Source organism: Otolemur garnettii, unplaced genomic scaffold (genome assembly GCF_000181295.1).
Source record: "Otolemur garnettii isolate 467f Iridium unplaced genomic scaffold, OtoGar3 scaffold00068, whole genome shotgun sequence".
Classification (NCBI taxonomy): Eukaryota; Metazoa; Chordata; class Mammalia; order Primates; family Galagidae; genus Otolemur; species Otolemur garnettii.
In genome coordinates, this window is record NW_003852463.1 from 4,547,444 (window position 1) to 4,562,140 (window position 14,697).

Here is a 14,697-nt window from a genome sequence, read left to right on the forward strand (position 1 = left end):
GGCCATTTTTTTTTTGGGTTGCAGCCATCATTGTTATTTGGCGGGCCCGGGCTGGATTCGAACCCGCTACCTTAGGTGTATGCGGCTGGCACCCTAGCTGCCTGAGCCACAGGTGCCGAGTCTCAAGATTTTCTTAATGGAAATTATTTTTATTTTCTTCAAGTCCTAAACATGAGTTGCCTTACTATTCTATACCATCAAGATACTAAAGTAAAGAGTACCTTTATGAATTGTTCTGAATTCTAAGTCCCAGCAAGAACTGGGAGGCAGTCAGGGGTAAACATTCTTCTGCTTATTGAAGGCTGTCTTTTCCCCAAGGTATAAATATATCATTTTCATTTAATTCTAATTTTGCTACTCTAGTATTTCTGGTTTTGTCATCCTTCCTTGAAATATAGTACCTTACAACAAGTTCTGCTCTGTAACTAAAAAATCTGTGAAACGTATACACATTTCTTTGGAAAATATATTACTGGCTACAGCTATTTGTTGGCTTCTAATCTCAATACAGGGCCAAACTATTGAAATGGAGCAACGTGTATTTGTAAATTAATTTTAAATGTAATCCCCTCATAAAACAGAAAAACTATCACTTCTAAGTATCTACCTGTGAAGTGTCTTTCAATCATGGTTTTCAGATCTTCTTCCATAACATTCTCATTTATAGGACCCACTTGGGACAAGGCTTCAAGTTTTGTCTTCTTTGTGTCCACAATTCTCTTCTTTCTATCCCCCTTAGTATCTGTGGGATGGTCATTTTTGCTCTGTGCTAATTCAACTTTTAAATCATTGTCTCCATCTTCTTCCTCTCCAACTTCATCAACAGTAACAAAATTAAGCTCTTCTTTGAGGTTGTTAAAATCAGCCAGAGAGTCTTCATCCTCTTCAGTCACTTCATCTAAAGTAACTAAATGCAAATCACTGCTGTCATCCTGTATTTCATCTACAGTAACTAAAGTAGAAGGGTCTTCGGGCATCTGAGAAGAAATAAACCCAACAGAATCCCTTACAGTATTTCCTTCATCTCCTTTAGTATTTAAAGTAGTAAAAGTTATGCCTGCTGACTCATTTAAAGGCAGCTCTTCTACTTCTCCAATTTCATCCACAGTTACCAGGCGTTCCCGTTTAAGAAGATCTTGTTCTTCAGCCACTGACAGAACAGTAACATCTTTAGGTTCACTATGGGAAATGCAATCATCCTGGTCAATTAATTCATCTAATGTAAAAAGTGAATTTGAATTTTTTACTATTTCTTCCATATTCAGCTCTTCTTCATCAATTACTTCATCTACAGTGACTAGAGCTTGTGCTAGATGTGCAGCTGCATCTTCCTCTTCCCCAATCTCATCTAATGTTACAAAAGATAATTCTCCCTCCACACCATGAGAGGCAGAAGTTTTCCCTTTCTTCTTCTTTAAGTTCAGTTCAGAGGAAGGAATATTTTTGAGAGCTTCTTTTCTTTTTCCTTTTAGTGGATTCTGTTTGGCTTGAGAAGGATTCACTTCTTCTATAACCTCATCCACAGTAACAAATTCATCCAAATTAAATGGAAATAATGGCTCCTGTTAGAAAATTAAAAATCACAGGACTAAGAACAAATACTGATCACTGGCTAGGTTCCAAATGGTCATAGTACATTACATGTGCATGCAGATCATTTGTGAGAATTTCAGTGCAAAAGCTAAATTAGAGTTACAGTTTTAAAAATCCCCACCTATGAATTAGCTATAATTCACAAAGTATAAACATCAAAAGTAAATCCTAACTGTGTAAATCCAATTCCACTTTTACTTAATTTGAGTAAGACTACAATTATTTCTTAATGACGAGTCTTTAAATCAGTGATTCTCAACCTTCCTAATGCTGTGACCCTTTTATACAGTTCCTCATGTTGTGGTGACCCCCAACCATAAAATTATTTTTGTTGCTACTTCATAATTGTAATTTTGCTACTGTTATGAATCGTAATGTAAATATTTGATATTGCATTTGCATTGTTACAAAGGGGTCACAACCCACAGGTTGAGAACCACTGCTTTAAATAATGTATATCACATTTAAAGCATTTGTCAAATACAAAGAATTACCATGCCATGTCATATATAAACTGATTATATACAGAATACATATTTTAAGATATATAATGCTAAGATACATTTACATTTTGAAAAGTTATATAAAAAATTATTACTAAGATTGAACACAATACAGCTGTACTTGAAAAAGTAACATCTTAAGCAAATAGAATTAATCATAATCCTTACTTCTGCTTTATACTAACATTTCTCCTTGGTCCAACAATATAGGGTCAAATTCACCCTCTACCAGGCAAGAAAAATGAACAACTGAAAAAATATTCTATGAATGGTGAAAACCTAAAATACCAAATGATCAAATATAAAATACAAGATGTGTGTCTCGCAAGAGAATTCAGTACCAAGAAAATGAAGCTGAGAGACTACCCAGATAGGTTAAATTAGAGCCAAAAAATTAACCAGTTTGGAAGTGAGACAATTCCAGTCAAATGCCAGTCTCCTTTATATATATATGGGTTTTTTTGTGTGTATCATTAACAACCTCTTCCTGTTAATATGAGATTGGAGGTATTTTCTTACATTAATTCCCTTCTCTCCTTCTGTTACTTTTTTCCCGGTACCAAGAATAGAAACTATTTAAGCTAGCTGAAGGTCAAAAAGGAAGTTAGTGATAGGGTCAAAAAAACCTTCCTTATTCCTATCCCTTGCTTTATACCTCATTCTCTATAAGACAGGCAAACTACAGAGGGACAGAAAAGAAGGGTTAATGTTAGTGGATTATTTTTTACCTCTTTAGCTTTGGAACTTCTACCAGTGGTGCTTTTAGAATTCTTAGTGTTTTGCCCAGCCAAAGTCTGAAATATTAAATAAGAAATACAGAAAAACAAAATTTACAACTATGTTATTAATGTTCTAAAAAGGGGACTTAAACAGAAAATGTTACCCAAATAAAGTAGATTACGCAAATATTTAGCAAATGCACAAAACTAAGTCAACAATCATTTAGCAATATAGGCATCATCTGTACAAGTTTTAGTTAAATTCAGTTTTACTGATCTTTTATCAATGTCTAAGTTGGGAAATCAGTGATCTGATAAAGGAAGCTTCAATTTAAAAGAGGAAACGGTTTCCTGTTCAGCAGCAGAGTGGTAAATCACCTTAGGAGATTTACTGCAGACTTTTTAAAAAACCAGTTATATTTCTGACCAAATTTTATCCAAATAGTGCTTTTCAAACCTGTTAATAATTATGTACTTGAGCTTAATATTCTAAATGTCTACTGACTTAAATCAATGGAATCATTTAAGAAAAGGAAATGGCAGCTTGGGTGGGGTGAAGTGAGGAGATGAAACTATGAAACAGAATTACATCTCCTCCTCCACTGCTACAGCAGCAGAACCAATCACTTCAAAGACACATTGAACCATTCTTCCTACCCTCCTCACCTTATTGTTGCTGTCATCCCGTTTCATGGTGGAAGGTCTAGCCTCTGTTTCCTGAGATTGTTTTGTTATATCCCTGTAATCCAGTTTAGAATCCTTGCCTTGCAGGGCTGAAATCCTTCCACTGCCTCCTCTGGTAACACTGCTCTGAGTAGGTTTGAATTTATTGCTGCTTTCTGCCAAGTCTGACCCGGCACTTGCAGGTTTAAGTAGACCAAATTCCTTGGCTGAAAGTTTCTTTTCAGCATTTACTTGATCTCTGAGCACAGATTTCAGAAAACTTTTCTGAGTTTCAGTTTTCGAAGCTGTAGCTTTTGCCTTAAGAGAAGGGACCATAGCAGCCTTGATGTTTGATTTACTGCTGGATACATTTGATACAGCCAGCATACTAGTTTTACTAGTTTCATCAACCGTATTAGCTTGACCCACTCCTTTATTTGGATACACCTTGATCCCAGCATTTTCTGCAGGTTTTTCTTTCATTGCTGCTATAATATTTTCCAACTTTCCTGCAACCATTCTACCTTCATTCTTGTCATTCTTTTCAGCCTTCTCTGTTCCTATTTGTAGATCCATTCTGGCTTCCTTAGTATGAAATTGATTCTCTTCATTTTCATTCATGCTCCCTTTTTCAGAAATAACCTGTTTGCCCAATGTCTTTTCATCACCAGTGGAAATTCCTGGTCCTAAGGTCACAACACAAGCAGATGGCAGTATTTCTGAAACAGTTTCACGTTTGTCCACTTCTGTGACAGCTTCTACAATAGACTGTGTAATTCCAGAAAAGAAATCTTCTGCTTCAGATGGAGATTCTTCTAGAATTCTTGTGCTGTTCTTTTCTTCTATAAATGCACTGTCAGATAGTGAAAACTCTGTTTCAGGGTTAATAATTTCTGCTTCTTCTTTCTCAAAGTCACTGGAATATACCTGCTCATTTAAAGCAGACTCCTCTATATTTTCAGTGAATAAATCAATACTAGTTGGAGTGGATGCTACAAAAGGAATTTCTACTTTGACTTCCTTTCTCGGAGTTTCAACTTCCAACGTTTCAATAGCAAAGTCAGCGTCACACATTGCTTTTTCAGGTTCTTCCTCACAAGGCTCTTCCTGATGTACCAAAGTTTCTGTTTGCATGTAGGGAGTAGTTTCTTCTTCAACCTCATTAGGTTTAACAGAGGGACTATCAGCTGCTGTTTGCACCTCACTTTCATCAACTGGACTGTTTTTCAAGTCAGGGCTAAAAGTATTTAAAAACAAACAAAAAGAACACAAACAAAAACACAAACAAAAATCAAACTATGATGAGAATTCAACCATTATAAATAATCCTGTTGATGCCAATTGTTAAGACTTCCTGATGCATTAGTATTTAAATGGTCAAGACGTTTTGATGCAAATATGTAGACAATATAAAATATTAAAAGAGATCCTCCATCTCACTGACGATTTCTGTCTAACTCAAAGAAAACATGGGCAGAACTATGACCACTGATTTGCTTTTACTCATGTGAGTTAGAACCGATTTTGTCCCACCTGACATCAGAAGGCCAGATGTGAATTTGAGACACTTCAAGTTATTATCAAGTCCTATGACCAACAATAAAGGCTGAAATAATAAAAACATTACACATATACACAGTTCTGCAATGAAACTAATGATATGTGGGTCATTACAAAAGCTCTGAGCTATACTAAAGTCACGAACAGAAAATCTATGCAGACAGAAACAAATGAAGACCTCCCAGGAACAAAAGTGAGCAAGTTGAAACTTGTACGGGTGAATCAGAAATGACATTACCAACTGTGTTTCTTGGAAGTGAAATCATGGAGCATAATATATCCTGTCTCAAAACTTTCATAGGGATCTATGTACATGCATTAAAATTTTCTAAGTGAACCTTAGCTAAAAAGAACAGAAATATATAGTGGTAGGAAGAAAAGATCACACTTCACCATACTACTTTTAATTTTTTTGAGATGTGAAACAGATTTGATTTTAATTTCCCCCACACTATAGTTATTAATAATACTTAAAAGAAAACTTTCCTTGAAAGTATTCTTTATATACTTTATTAGAGGTTTAAAGTTAGTGGCGAAACTGACAACATCACCTTAACATGAACACACAATCTTATAAACATACACCTTTGGCTATAAGGAACAATACGTTAAAAAGAAACCTTTCTGATTACAGAGGGTATCATAAAATTCCAGTATCATTTTTTAAAGTAACAATTTTCAGAAGAAATGGAGGAGAGAGATGCTTGGCCAAGTTTATGTCATTGATCTTATCATGGTCTTCCCAAATCCAAAGTAAATAAAAAGTTTGTGATTCTGAGGCAGACAAAAAATAAAGTATTTTTACATTAATATTACATAGACCAGAGGTTATTGTGAAGAATAAGGAAAATCTTAGCTTCTGAAAACCATATCCTGCATGCTACCAATACAAATCAAAGCTTCACAAATGTATTCACACAATTACATTAAAAGCAACAAGTTGAAGAAAGACACTATAAAATAACCTAGCATGTCAAAACCTCATACTAAGAGCTGACTGTTTTTTCCTAATTTTTAAGGAAGGAGAGACTAAGCCATCTCCTTTGATATGATTCCCAAAGCATGACTATGTACCTTTAGTTAACAATGCAAAACGATGTTTATCTGTGTCCTGAGATATTCACATTTCAGAAGTGAACAGTAAGTTTAAGCTTCCAAAGGAGAAAAATTTTCTACCAAATCAGAGAACCTCTTGACAAAAGTTGCCAAGGCATCAGGTTTGAGGAATTTATTTTAGGTTCAATAGCCAGTAACCATAGACCATAATCAACATGTATTCTATTAGTTGTACAAGCTACCCTGCATATGCTGGAAAGGTTTTTATTTTAAATAATTTACATACCTTATATGCAAAATACCAATGGCTGAATTTTAAGTATTCCAAATTCTTAGAATTCACAATAAAATTTGTGGTTAAACACAATGAAAAAGCAATTACATTCAAAGTTACAGCAGTTACGTGAATATTGGTTCTCAAAACGTTAAGCTTTTGTTTTTAAATTACAAAACTTGTTTCCAATAATGAAGAATAAACTCAAATTCCTGTCTCATTACTGTACTGAGTATTGGCTTAAAAGGCTTTATAAAATTAAGGCTTTATAAAACAAACATCTATAGGCCTAGATGAATAATAATGGAGATCTTGATTCCTGCCTCAAGGATATAGTAAGACCTTCTCCTTTACCATATTTAAAGTTTCTCAAAAGTAAAAGTTATTATGATTTATGTAAAAACAATCACTATGTAGTTCCACATTTGAAACAGAGAATACAGACCTACTCAGAAAAATGGTTTAATTACAAATTTGTCCTTATGTGCCAGTTTTTAAGAATTATAGTGCTTTCTTCAAGGGAAATTGTTTACCAAAAATTTATATCTGCTTCATGGCTAATATGAGGAAACTGATCAAGTTAGTTTGAAGAGACAATGTGAGATATCAAATAAATAATATTATTAGATCTTTTTAACGATCAAATGAAAATAGCCATATTCTGAGAAACAGCATTAAAAAAAGACTTCTAGTAACGTGTTCAGGATACAGATATCTGCTTTTCCACACCCCTATCCCACCCCAGCATTATCTTTAATACCAGAATTTCACAACCTTCAGAAAAGGTAGACAATAAAAGCTGGGCATGAGAACACAGGTTAACACCACAAGACAATCACCTCAAGAAACTTAACCTGGGACTTCACAATAGTAGTGTTTATTTTAGAGGCCCAGTGGGTACTTCCAATATCAAGGAATTAGGAAAATTTCATCTAGCATCCTTCTAGTATCCTTATTTGGTACCTTAATCACATGATAAATAAACCTTGTTTACATGTGAAGGGGATGTATATAGGCATAATGTGGATTATTAAATCAGAGATGTAGCCTTGTGAGATTTCCTCTAAATAAGAATAATCTATTGGAATAGTTTATAGTAATTATAAACTATAATTCTTTACACAATATAATATAAAGAATCATATTTATGATGAATTAGTAACTGCCAGTGCTTAGTTAAAAAACAAACAAAAAAGGGAAGGGAAAGGTAGCATGATCTTATTATCCTAGCTACTCTGAAGGCTGAAGCAGGACCCTTTGAGCCCAGGAGTTCAAGGCCACACTGGGCAATACAGTAAGACCCTGTCTCTAGAAAACAATAACAAATAGTATTTTCTCAGAATCAGTTTACTCTAAAAGAAATGTGAAGCATTTTGGCTATATTCTATATCTTTTCCTTTAATGTCACTTAAGTCAGAAAACAATGAATACAAAAAAGGAATTTAAAAGTTCTTAGTGCTAAAATTAAAAACATTATATTTCATAAGGTTGAACAACTCTCTATAAATTCATTAAGAAACATATTTGATCTGACAAATGCTATTGCTGCGGACAACAGCTTTTCTCGTAGACCTCAAGAAAACTCTTAACAGATTTTCAGAAGAGTTGGTTTACTTACCCAGCAGAGTTAATATGGTCCAACTGTAGGTTTATACTGTTACATGTGGCATTATTGTTTACTAAGCCTTTTGTGGGCTGTAATAGCAAACACTGCTGGTGGTACTATTTCTTAGGCATGTAAATGTAATTGATATGAAGATATATGACTTTAAAAAGTCTGTGCTAATACATATATAGCAGAACCTCTGGAAGCTGACCACCCAAGGGACTGTAACAAACTGGTCAACATACAGAGATGGTCAACATAAGGTACTAGGCCTACTATACTGAGACATACATATGGTACATGTCCAGTCTATGAAAATTAGGCCAACTTAAGTAGGTAGTCAATATAGGGAGGTAGTCAACTATGGAGGTTTCACTGTAGCAAACCTATTGCTTTAAGTTGTCAATATATTTGAAATGTACTCATAATCATCTTTTATCATCTAAAAAAGTCTGATTAATGGAATTACTGAGAAGAAAATCTGTAAGATTCTGTTCTTCAGGCATCTTAAAATGAGTGCATTAAATAAAATATAACTTTCTATATTTAAACACTTTCAAACTGCCAATTCTAAGCAGTATGTTCTTATAACATGGACTAATAAATGTGGATAAATTAGTACACAGGAGGGAAAAAGTATTTTGAACAGTGATTCACAATGAAGAGCACTGGAAGCAGGTTATTAATTGGCGGGACAGAGGTGGTAAAGAAGAGGGTATCTATCAGAATGGGGAAATTACTAAGGAGAGGTGTACTCTATGTTGGTTAAAACAAGGTTGTAAGTCACTAGGTTTGTGCAGACTCTAAAAATAAAGTTTTCATTTTCTGATAATATAGAACAGTGCACACTATTTAAGTTAACAAATATCCCTTCTATCTCAGTTTGTTTTTTTTTTTTAAAGGAATGAAAATACACTTTGGAAAGAATCTTTTTGTGTTTATGGTAAAATTTACTAGTATGTTTAATTATTTTGGAATAGAAAACTCTAAAAGAATATTGATCAGAGCTGAGTTTTTCAAGAGTTTCAGCAAAAAATTTTCTAAAGAAGTCATATTTGCATATTTAATTCAAACTATACATTTATATGCAATTTTTCTAAATTATTCAGTAAATACTTGAATGAAACAAAAAAAATCCCCCAACAAAATAAACCCCCTATGGCAAACACAACCCAAAAGGAAAACCACAAGTTCACATATACACAAAATAAACATGTAAAATAGAAATTCTCCCTACACATGAACAAATTACTAGAAAATATAGAAATAAAATTTAGTAGCACATAACAATGTTGGCAAATTAAAGCAACATACCTTTCTTTTCCTAGTTCTGAGTCTTTTTCAGTTTGCACCTGTAATGTAATCAACATTTTATTACAGGTTATTCTATTTGATTTAAAATACTTCACCCATCAATGCAACGTTTTTAGTTAAAAATCTAACCTTTTTTTTTTTGCAGTTTTTTTGGCCGGGGCTGGGTTTGAATCCACCACCTCCAGCATATGGGGCCAGCGCCCTACTCCTTTGAGCCACTGGTGCCACCCCAGCCACAGGTACCGCCCCTAAGCTTTTTTAAAATCAAAGAATATAACTAAAAATATGTAAGAACAGCTAGTTTAAACTGTGTACACAGCTATCAGGTCCTAAATTTTTTTTCTTATGAAGGACCCCTAAATTAGGTTACACAGAATAATCGACATACAGCAATTAACGAGAAAAATAAGTTTCCTTAATATTGATACAAGTAAAAAACTCTTAACTATAAAAGCCTGGAAATACCATCTTTTTGCTAAGAATGAAAGCAATAAACCTAAAATATTAATATCTTCCTTTCAGAATTTGAAAAAACTTATAAATTTAGGGGAGGTCAGCTGACTTAAAAAGATTTTATTCAAAACACCTAAAAATATTGGAGGAAATTTAACAACAATCCTTTTACATACTTATCTGACCTCCTCCCCAAAGCGATGTTCTGGACCTCAAAAAGGAAGGAGTTAAAAATCAGTGTCTATGCACTAAGCATTGTACTTAAGACACACCAGCAAAAAAAAATGGCAAAAATCTGCTTGTGAGAGTTTATACATACTAGAAGGAGGTCTTTTTGTAGAATCATGTTATACAAACTAGAAGGAGGTCTTTTTGTAGAATCATGTATTCTCTAGGATGAAATTACCATTCTAGAAAGACTATCAGACTAAGAATTTAGAATAGTACTTAAGGAAATTGAATAATATGCCTGGAGAAGATTTCTGGTATAGGTGTTGAAATCCCAGAGTAAAGGTTGGGGTATCTGGTGGGAAGTTTACTCTACTTTCTAATGAATAGCTAAACACAGTTGATAAACCCCAATCATAGTGATTACAAGCAGGTCTCCCATTTAGAAAATAAGACTGTTAAGAGAAGAAAACTCTATGATAACAAAGGAAATCTTTATCAAAAACCTTTATTAGCCAACTTGTTCCTTATGCATAAGTATAAAATAAGAACAGGCTTCGGCCTGTGGTTCAAGTGGCTAAGGTGCCAGCCACATATACCTAAGCTGGCGGGTTCGAATGGAGCCTTGGCCCGTCAAACAACAATGACGGCTATAACCAAAAAATAGTTGGTGTTGTGGCAGGAGTCTGTAGTCCCAGCTACTTGGGAGGTGGAGGCAGAATTGCTTGAGCCCATTAGTTAGAGGTTGCTGCGAGCTGTGATGTCACAGCTCTCTACCCAGGGCGACAGCTTGAAGCTCTATCAAAAAAAAAAGGCAGAAAACAAATGCATAAAAGTGAACTAGATAAGCATATTTAAAGTGCCTGAAGATAGATTTCAGACAACTGAACAGCTTTTTTAAAACCTCTAAAGAAGGCTCGGCGCCTATAGCTCAACCGGCTAAGGCGTCAGCCACGTACACCTAAGGTGGCGGGTTCGAATCCCCAGCCCGGACCCGCCAAACAACAATGACGGCTGCAACCAAAAAATAGCCGGGCGTTGTGGCGGGCGCCTGTGGTCCCAGCTACTTGGGAGGCGGAGGCAAGAGACTCGCTTGAGCCCAGGAGTTGGAGGTTGCTGTGAGCTGTAATGCCACGGCACTCTACCCAGGGGGACAGCTTGAGGCTCTGTCTCAAAAAAAAAAAAAACCTCTAAAGAAAAAACAAGATTTAAGAAGGTGGACCAGAAAGAATATTCAGCCGAAGTCTCCTAGTACAACTGAGGAATGGGAGAAAGCCAGGCAGTGCTTAGTGTGCTGACCTTGCCTGGAGCTGTGGGGCGGTAGCGCAGCGAGGTGGGGAGGTGCTGGATACTGCGCAGGAATCTGAGCTACAGCATTCTGACACACCCACCCCGTTTTCGTGCTGGCGGGAGCTACTGGCTCCACCAAGGAGGTCTGGGACAGGAGGAAGCCTTTTCACAGTTTTTGTTCCGGGGGAAGGTGCGCACTGGGTGGAAAACCTAGAAGAGTGGGCGCACCCAAGCAGTGTACTAAAGCCAGACTTGAGCGCTGATTGAAACAGATTTACCACCGGTTTGGCAGAGGTAGAAACGGCCATACTGGGAAGGTCTTGGCAGCCAGGAAGCGGCCATTGTGCTAAGGTCGTGAGAAGGTTGAGAAGGTCGTGAGGGTGGGCCACCTACAGGGACTCAGCCTTCTTAGTTGTGCCTACTGGGATCAGACCTCCAATGGAGACAGGCTCAGGGACTCCTAAACCCCACAGGTTGCCTGGGGGCACGATGAGACCTGCCTCTGAAGGATTCTGAGATCCCAACCCAGTGAGGCGAGGAAATAATCAGGCACTCACCACCGACAATTAAGCTGGGAAACAGGTCTAGCTAAGGTGACCAGATTTTAACATTGGTAAGGCGGGACACCATTGGGGCAGGGCCTGACAACAATGCAGACTTTGATAAGCACTTCTCGATAATCAGTCCGCAACAATTATTTGTTATTATTAAAGTTTAACATTATAAAATTTAACAAAAATAATATAAAACGCATATCCTGGCGAAAAGCCACATGGCAGTTGAAAACCTTATATTCCCTTCCCATTTTCCCGCTGTTCCCTAGCTTGTCATGTATTCTTTCCAAAAATCGGGACTTTTTTAAAACGCTGCGGGACGTGGGACAAATTGTTCAAAAGCGGGACGTCTGATCACTTTAGCCTGGGAACTAGAGAGGTTAACAGCTGTGGTGTCTGTTCCCTAAAACTACAGCACCACCTGGTGTCCTGGCAATATGTTGCAACACAAATATACTTCTAAAGCCGTACCCTTGCACCATATATACGTATGCTTTTATATATGTATATAAATACACACAATTATTTTTGTATTTATTTTTTCCTTTTTATTCTCCTGTTGCATTTTTTCTTCTTTGTTCATTTATTTCTTGCTGAGGTTGCTAATTCTGGGTTATTAGAGCTTTTTGTTCATGTATATAAGTGTTCTGTTTCTTCTATTCTTAACTTCCATTTTTACTTTTATCAAGAACAAGGGCTCCTATATTTTTTGGTTACAGTATTTTAGCCTCATTTATTCTCTCTCCCTATTTCACTCCCCTACATTCTCTCTTCTACCTTTCTCATCTCTCCTACATAAATTGCTTCTGGAACAGCTAACATATCTCCTCCCCTTTTTTCTCTCCTTTCTTTCTTTATTCCACTTCCTTCTCTCTTCTTTATTTGATACAATGCTATTTTTAATCTCCTTTATCTATTACTATCATTATTTCTTCTTTCTTTCTTTTATTGCTAAGAGCCAGGGTGACATAGTTGTGGTCTGACCCTTGCGGGCTACCTTTCAACCTTTGGCCCTAGGAAGAAAGTACTGACAAGAGCACACTGCAGAATATATATATATATATATATATTTTTTTTTTTTTTGCAGTTTTTGGCCAGGGCTGGGTTTAAACCCACCACCTCTGGCATATGGGGCCAGTGCCCTACTCTTTGAGCCACAGGCACCACCCCACACTGCAGAATTTTTCTATTTTGTTTTCATCCCTACTTAATTTTTCCTTCTGGTTTTTTGTTTTTGCTCTTTTTTCCCCCTCTTCTTATTTTTGGCAGAGGCAAAGTCTAGCTCCACACAGGCTGGTAAGGAGAGCCTGATTTTGAGGAACCCATCCAGCCCTTCAAAATCTTTGAGTTATAGGCGTTGCCTCAGCACTGTGCTGATCAATATCATTTCTTCCATCACTCTCATCCTCTTTCTGACCTTCTCTCCTGTTCTTCAAATTTTTTTGTTACTCTCTTCCCTTTTTTTTTCCCTTTTACTCTTTCCTTCTTTTTTCCTCTTTATTTCTTGTCCTTATGTTTCTCTCTGCTTGCCCTATACCCTTCTCTCCTTTTGGCCTCATACCAAGAGGCCTCTTACTCACCTCAACTCTGAGACAAGGTAATCTGAAACAAAGGAGGAAGTGAGAAGGAAAAAGGAACATAAGGAGGTGAACAAGAAGAAAGCACACACAAAGAGGAACCAACAGAAAAATTCAGATACCATGAAAAACCAAAATAGAACAACCCTTCCAAGGGACTATGAGGCAGCTTTTTTTTTTTTGGAGACAGAGGCTCAAGCTGTCCCCCTGGGTAGAGTACCATTGCATCACAGCTCACAGCAACCTCCAACTCCTGGGCTGAAGCGAGTCTCCTGCCTCAGCCTCCCGAGTAGCTGGGACCACAGGCGCCCACCACAACACCCAGCTATTTTTTGGTTGCAGCCATCATTGTTGTTTAGCGGGCCCAGGCTGGATTTGAACCTGCCACCTTGTGTGTACATGGCTGGCCCCTTAGCCACTTGAACCACAGGCGCCGAGACCATGAGGCAGCTTTTATAGAAGATTCCTCCTATAAAGAATTAATGGATTTGACAGAAAAGGAATTTAAAATATACATGTTCAAGACAATAAAGGGAATGGATGGAAAAATGGAAAAACAGAACCAAAGTCAGATGAGAGATATGTAGAATATAGAAAGGATATGGCAGAGCTTAAGAAAATGAAGGAGACAACATGGGAAAGTAAAGATGCAGTAGAAAGTATCAAAAATAGATTAGACCATGGAGAAGAAAGAACATCAGAGCTAGTGGATAAAGTGTTGAAGTTAACCCAGGTAGTTACAGAGACAGAAAAGAAGAGAGAGAAAGAAGAGCAAGTGCTTAGAGAACTATAAGACTCCATGAAGCATTCAAACATACAAATAACACAAATCCTTGATGGGGAAGAAGACAGTCTCAAAAGTATGGAAGCCCTACTAGAGACTATCATAAATGAAAACTTCTTAAATTCTGCTAAAGATCCTGACATACTCCTTTCAGATAGTTAACAAATCCCAGATCGACTCAACTCTAACAGAGCTTCTCCAAGACACATTGTAATGAACCTGTCCAAAGTCAAGATGAAGGAGAAAATTCTACAAGCAGCTAGGAATAAGAACCAACTGACCTACAGAGGCAGAGCCATTAGGATGAAAGACTTTTCTTTTTTTTTCGAGACAGAGCCTCAAGCTGTCACCCTGGGTAGAGTGCTGTGGCATCACAGTAACCTTCAACTGCTGGGCTCAAGCGAGTCTCTTGCCTCAGCCTCCCAGGTAGCTGGGACCACAGGGGTCTGTCACAATGCCCAGCTATTTTTTGGTTGTAGCCATCATTGTTGTTTGGCAGGCTGGGCTGGATTCGAACCTGCCACCTTAGGTGTATGTGGCTGGTGCCTTAGCCACTTCAGTAGGGTGACCAGATTTTACCATT

General features: G+C 36.9%; 1 protein-coding gene across 3 annotated transcripts in view; it reads right to left on the minus strand.

Moving 5' to 3' along the window:
- Nucleotides 1-14,697, minus strand: part of ZNF638 (zinc finger protein 638) — a 113,792-nt gene that overhangs the window by 8,605 nt on the left and 90,490 nt on the right. For all 3 annotated transcript variants that reach the window (XM_003793426.3, XM_023515264.1, XM_023515265.1), the window contains 4 exons: nucleotides 9,289-9,326; nucleotides 3,482-4,715; nucleotides 2,825-2,890; nucleotides 608-1,562 (listed from right to left, as the gene is read on the minus strand). In XM_003793426.3, coding sequence (XP_003793474.1) covers nucleotides 608-1,562; nucleotides 2,825-2,890; nucleotides 3,482-4,715; nucleotides 9,289-9,326 — 2,293 coding nt within the window. The remainder of the gene's footprint in view (nucleotides 1-607; nucleotides 1,563-2,824; nucleotides 2,891-3,481; nucleotides 4,716-9,288; nucleotides 9,327-14,697) is intronic.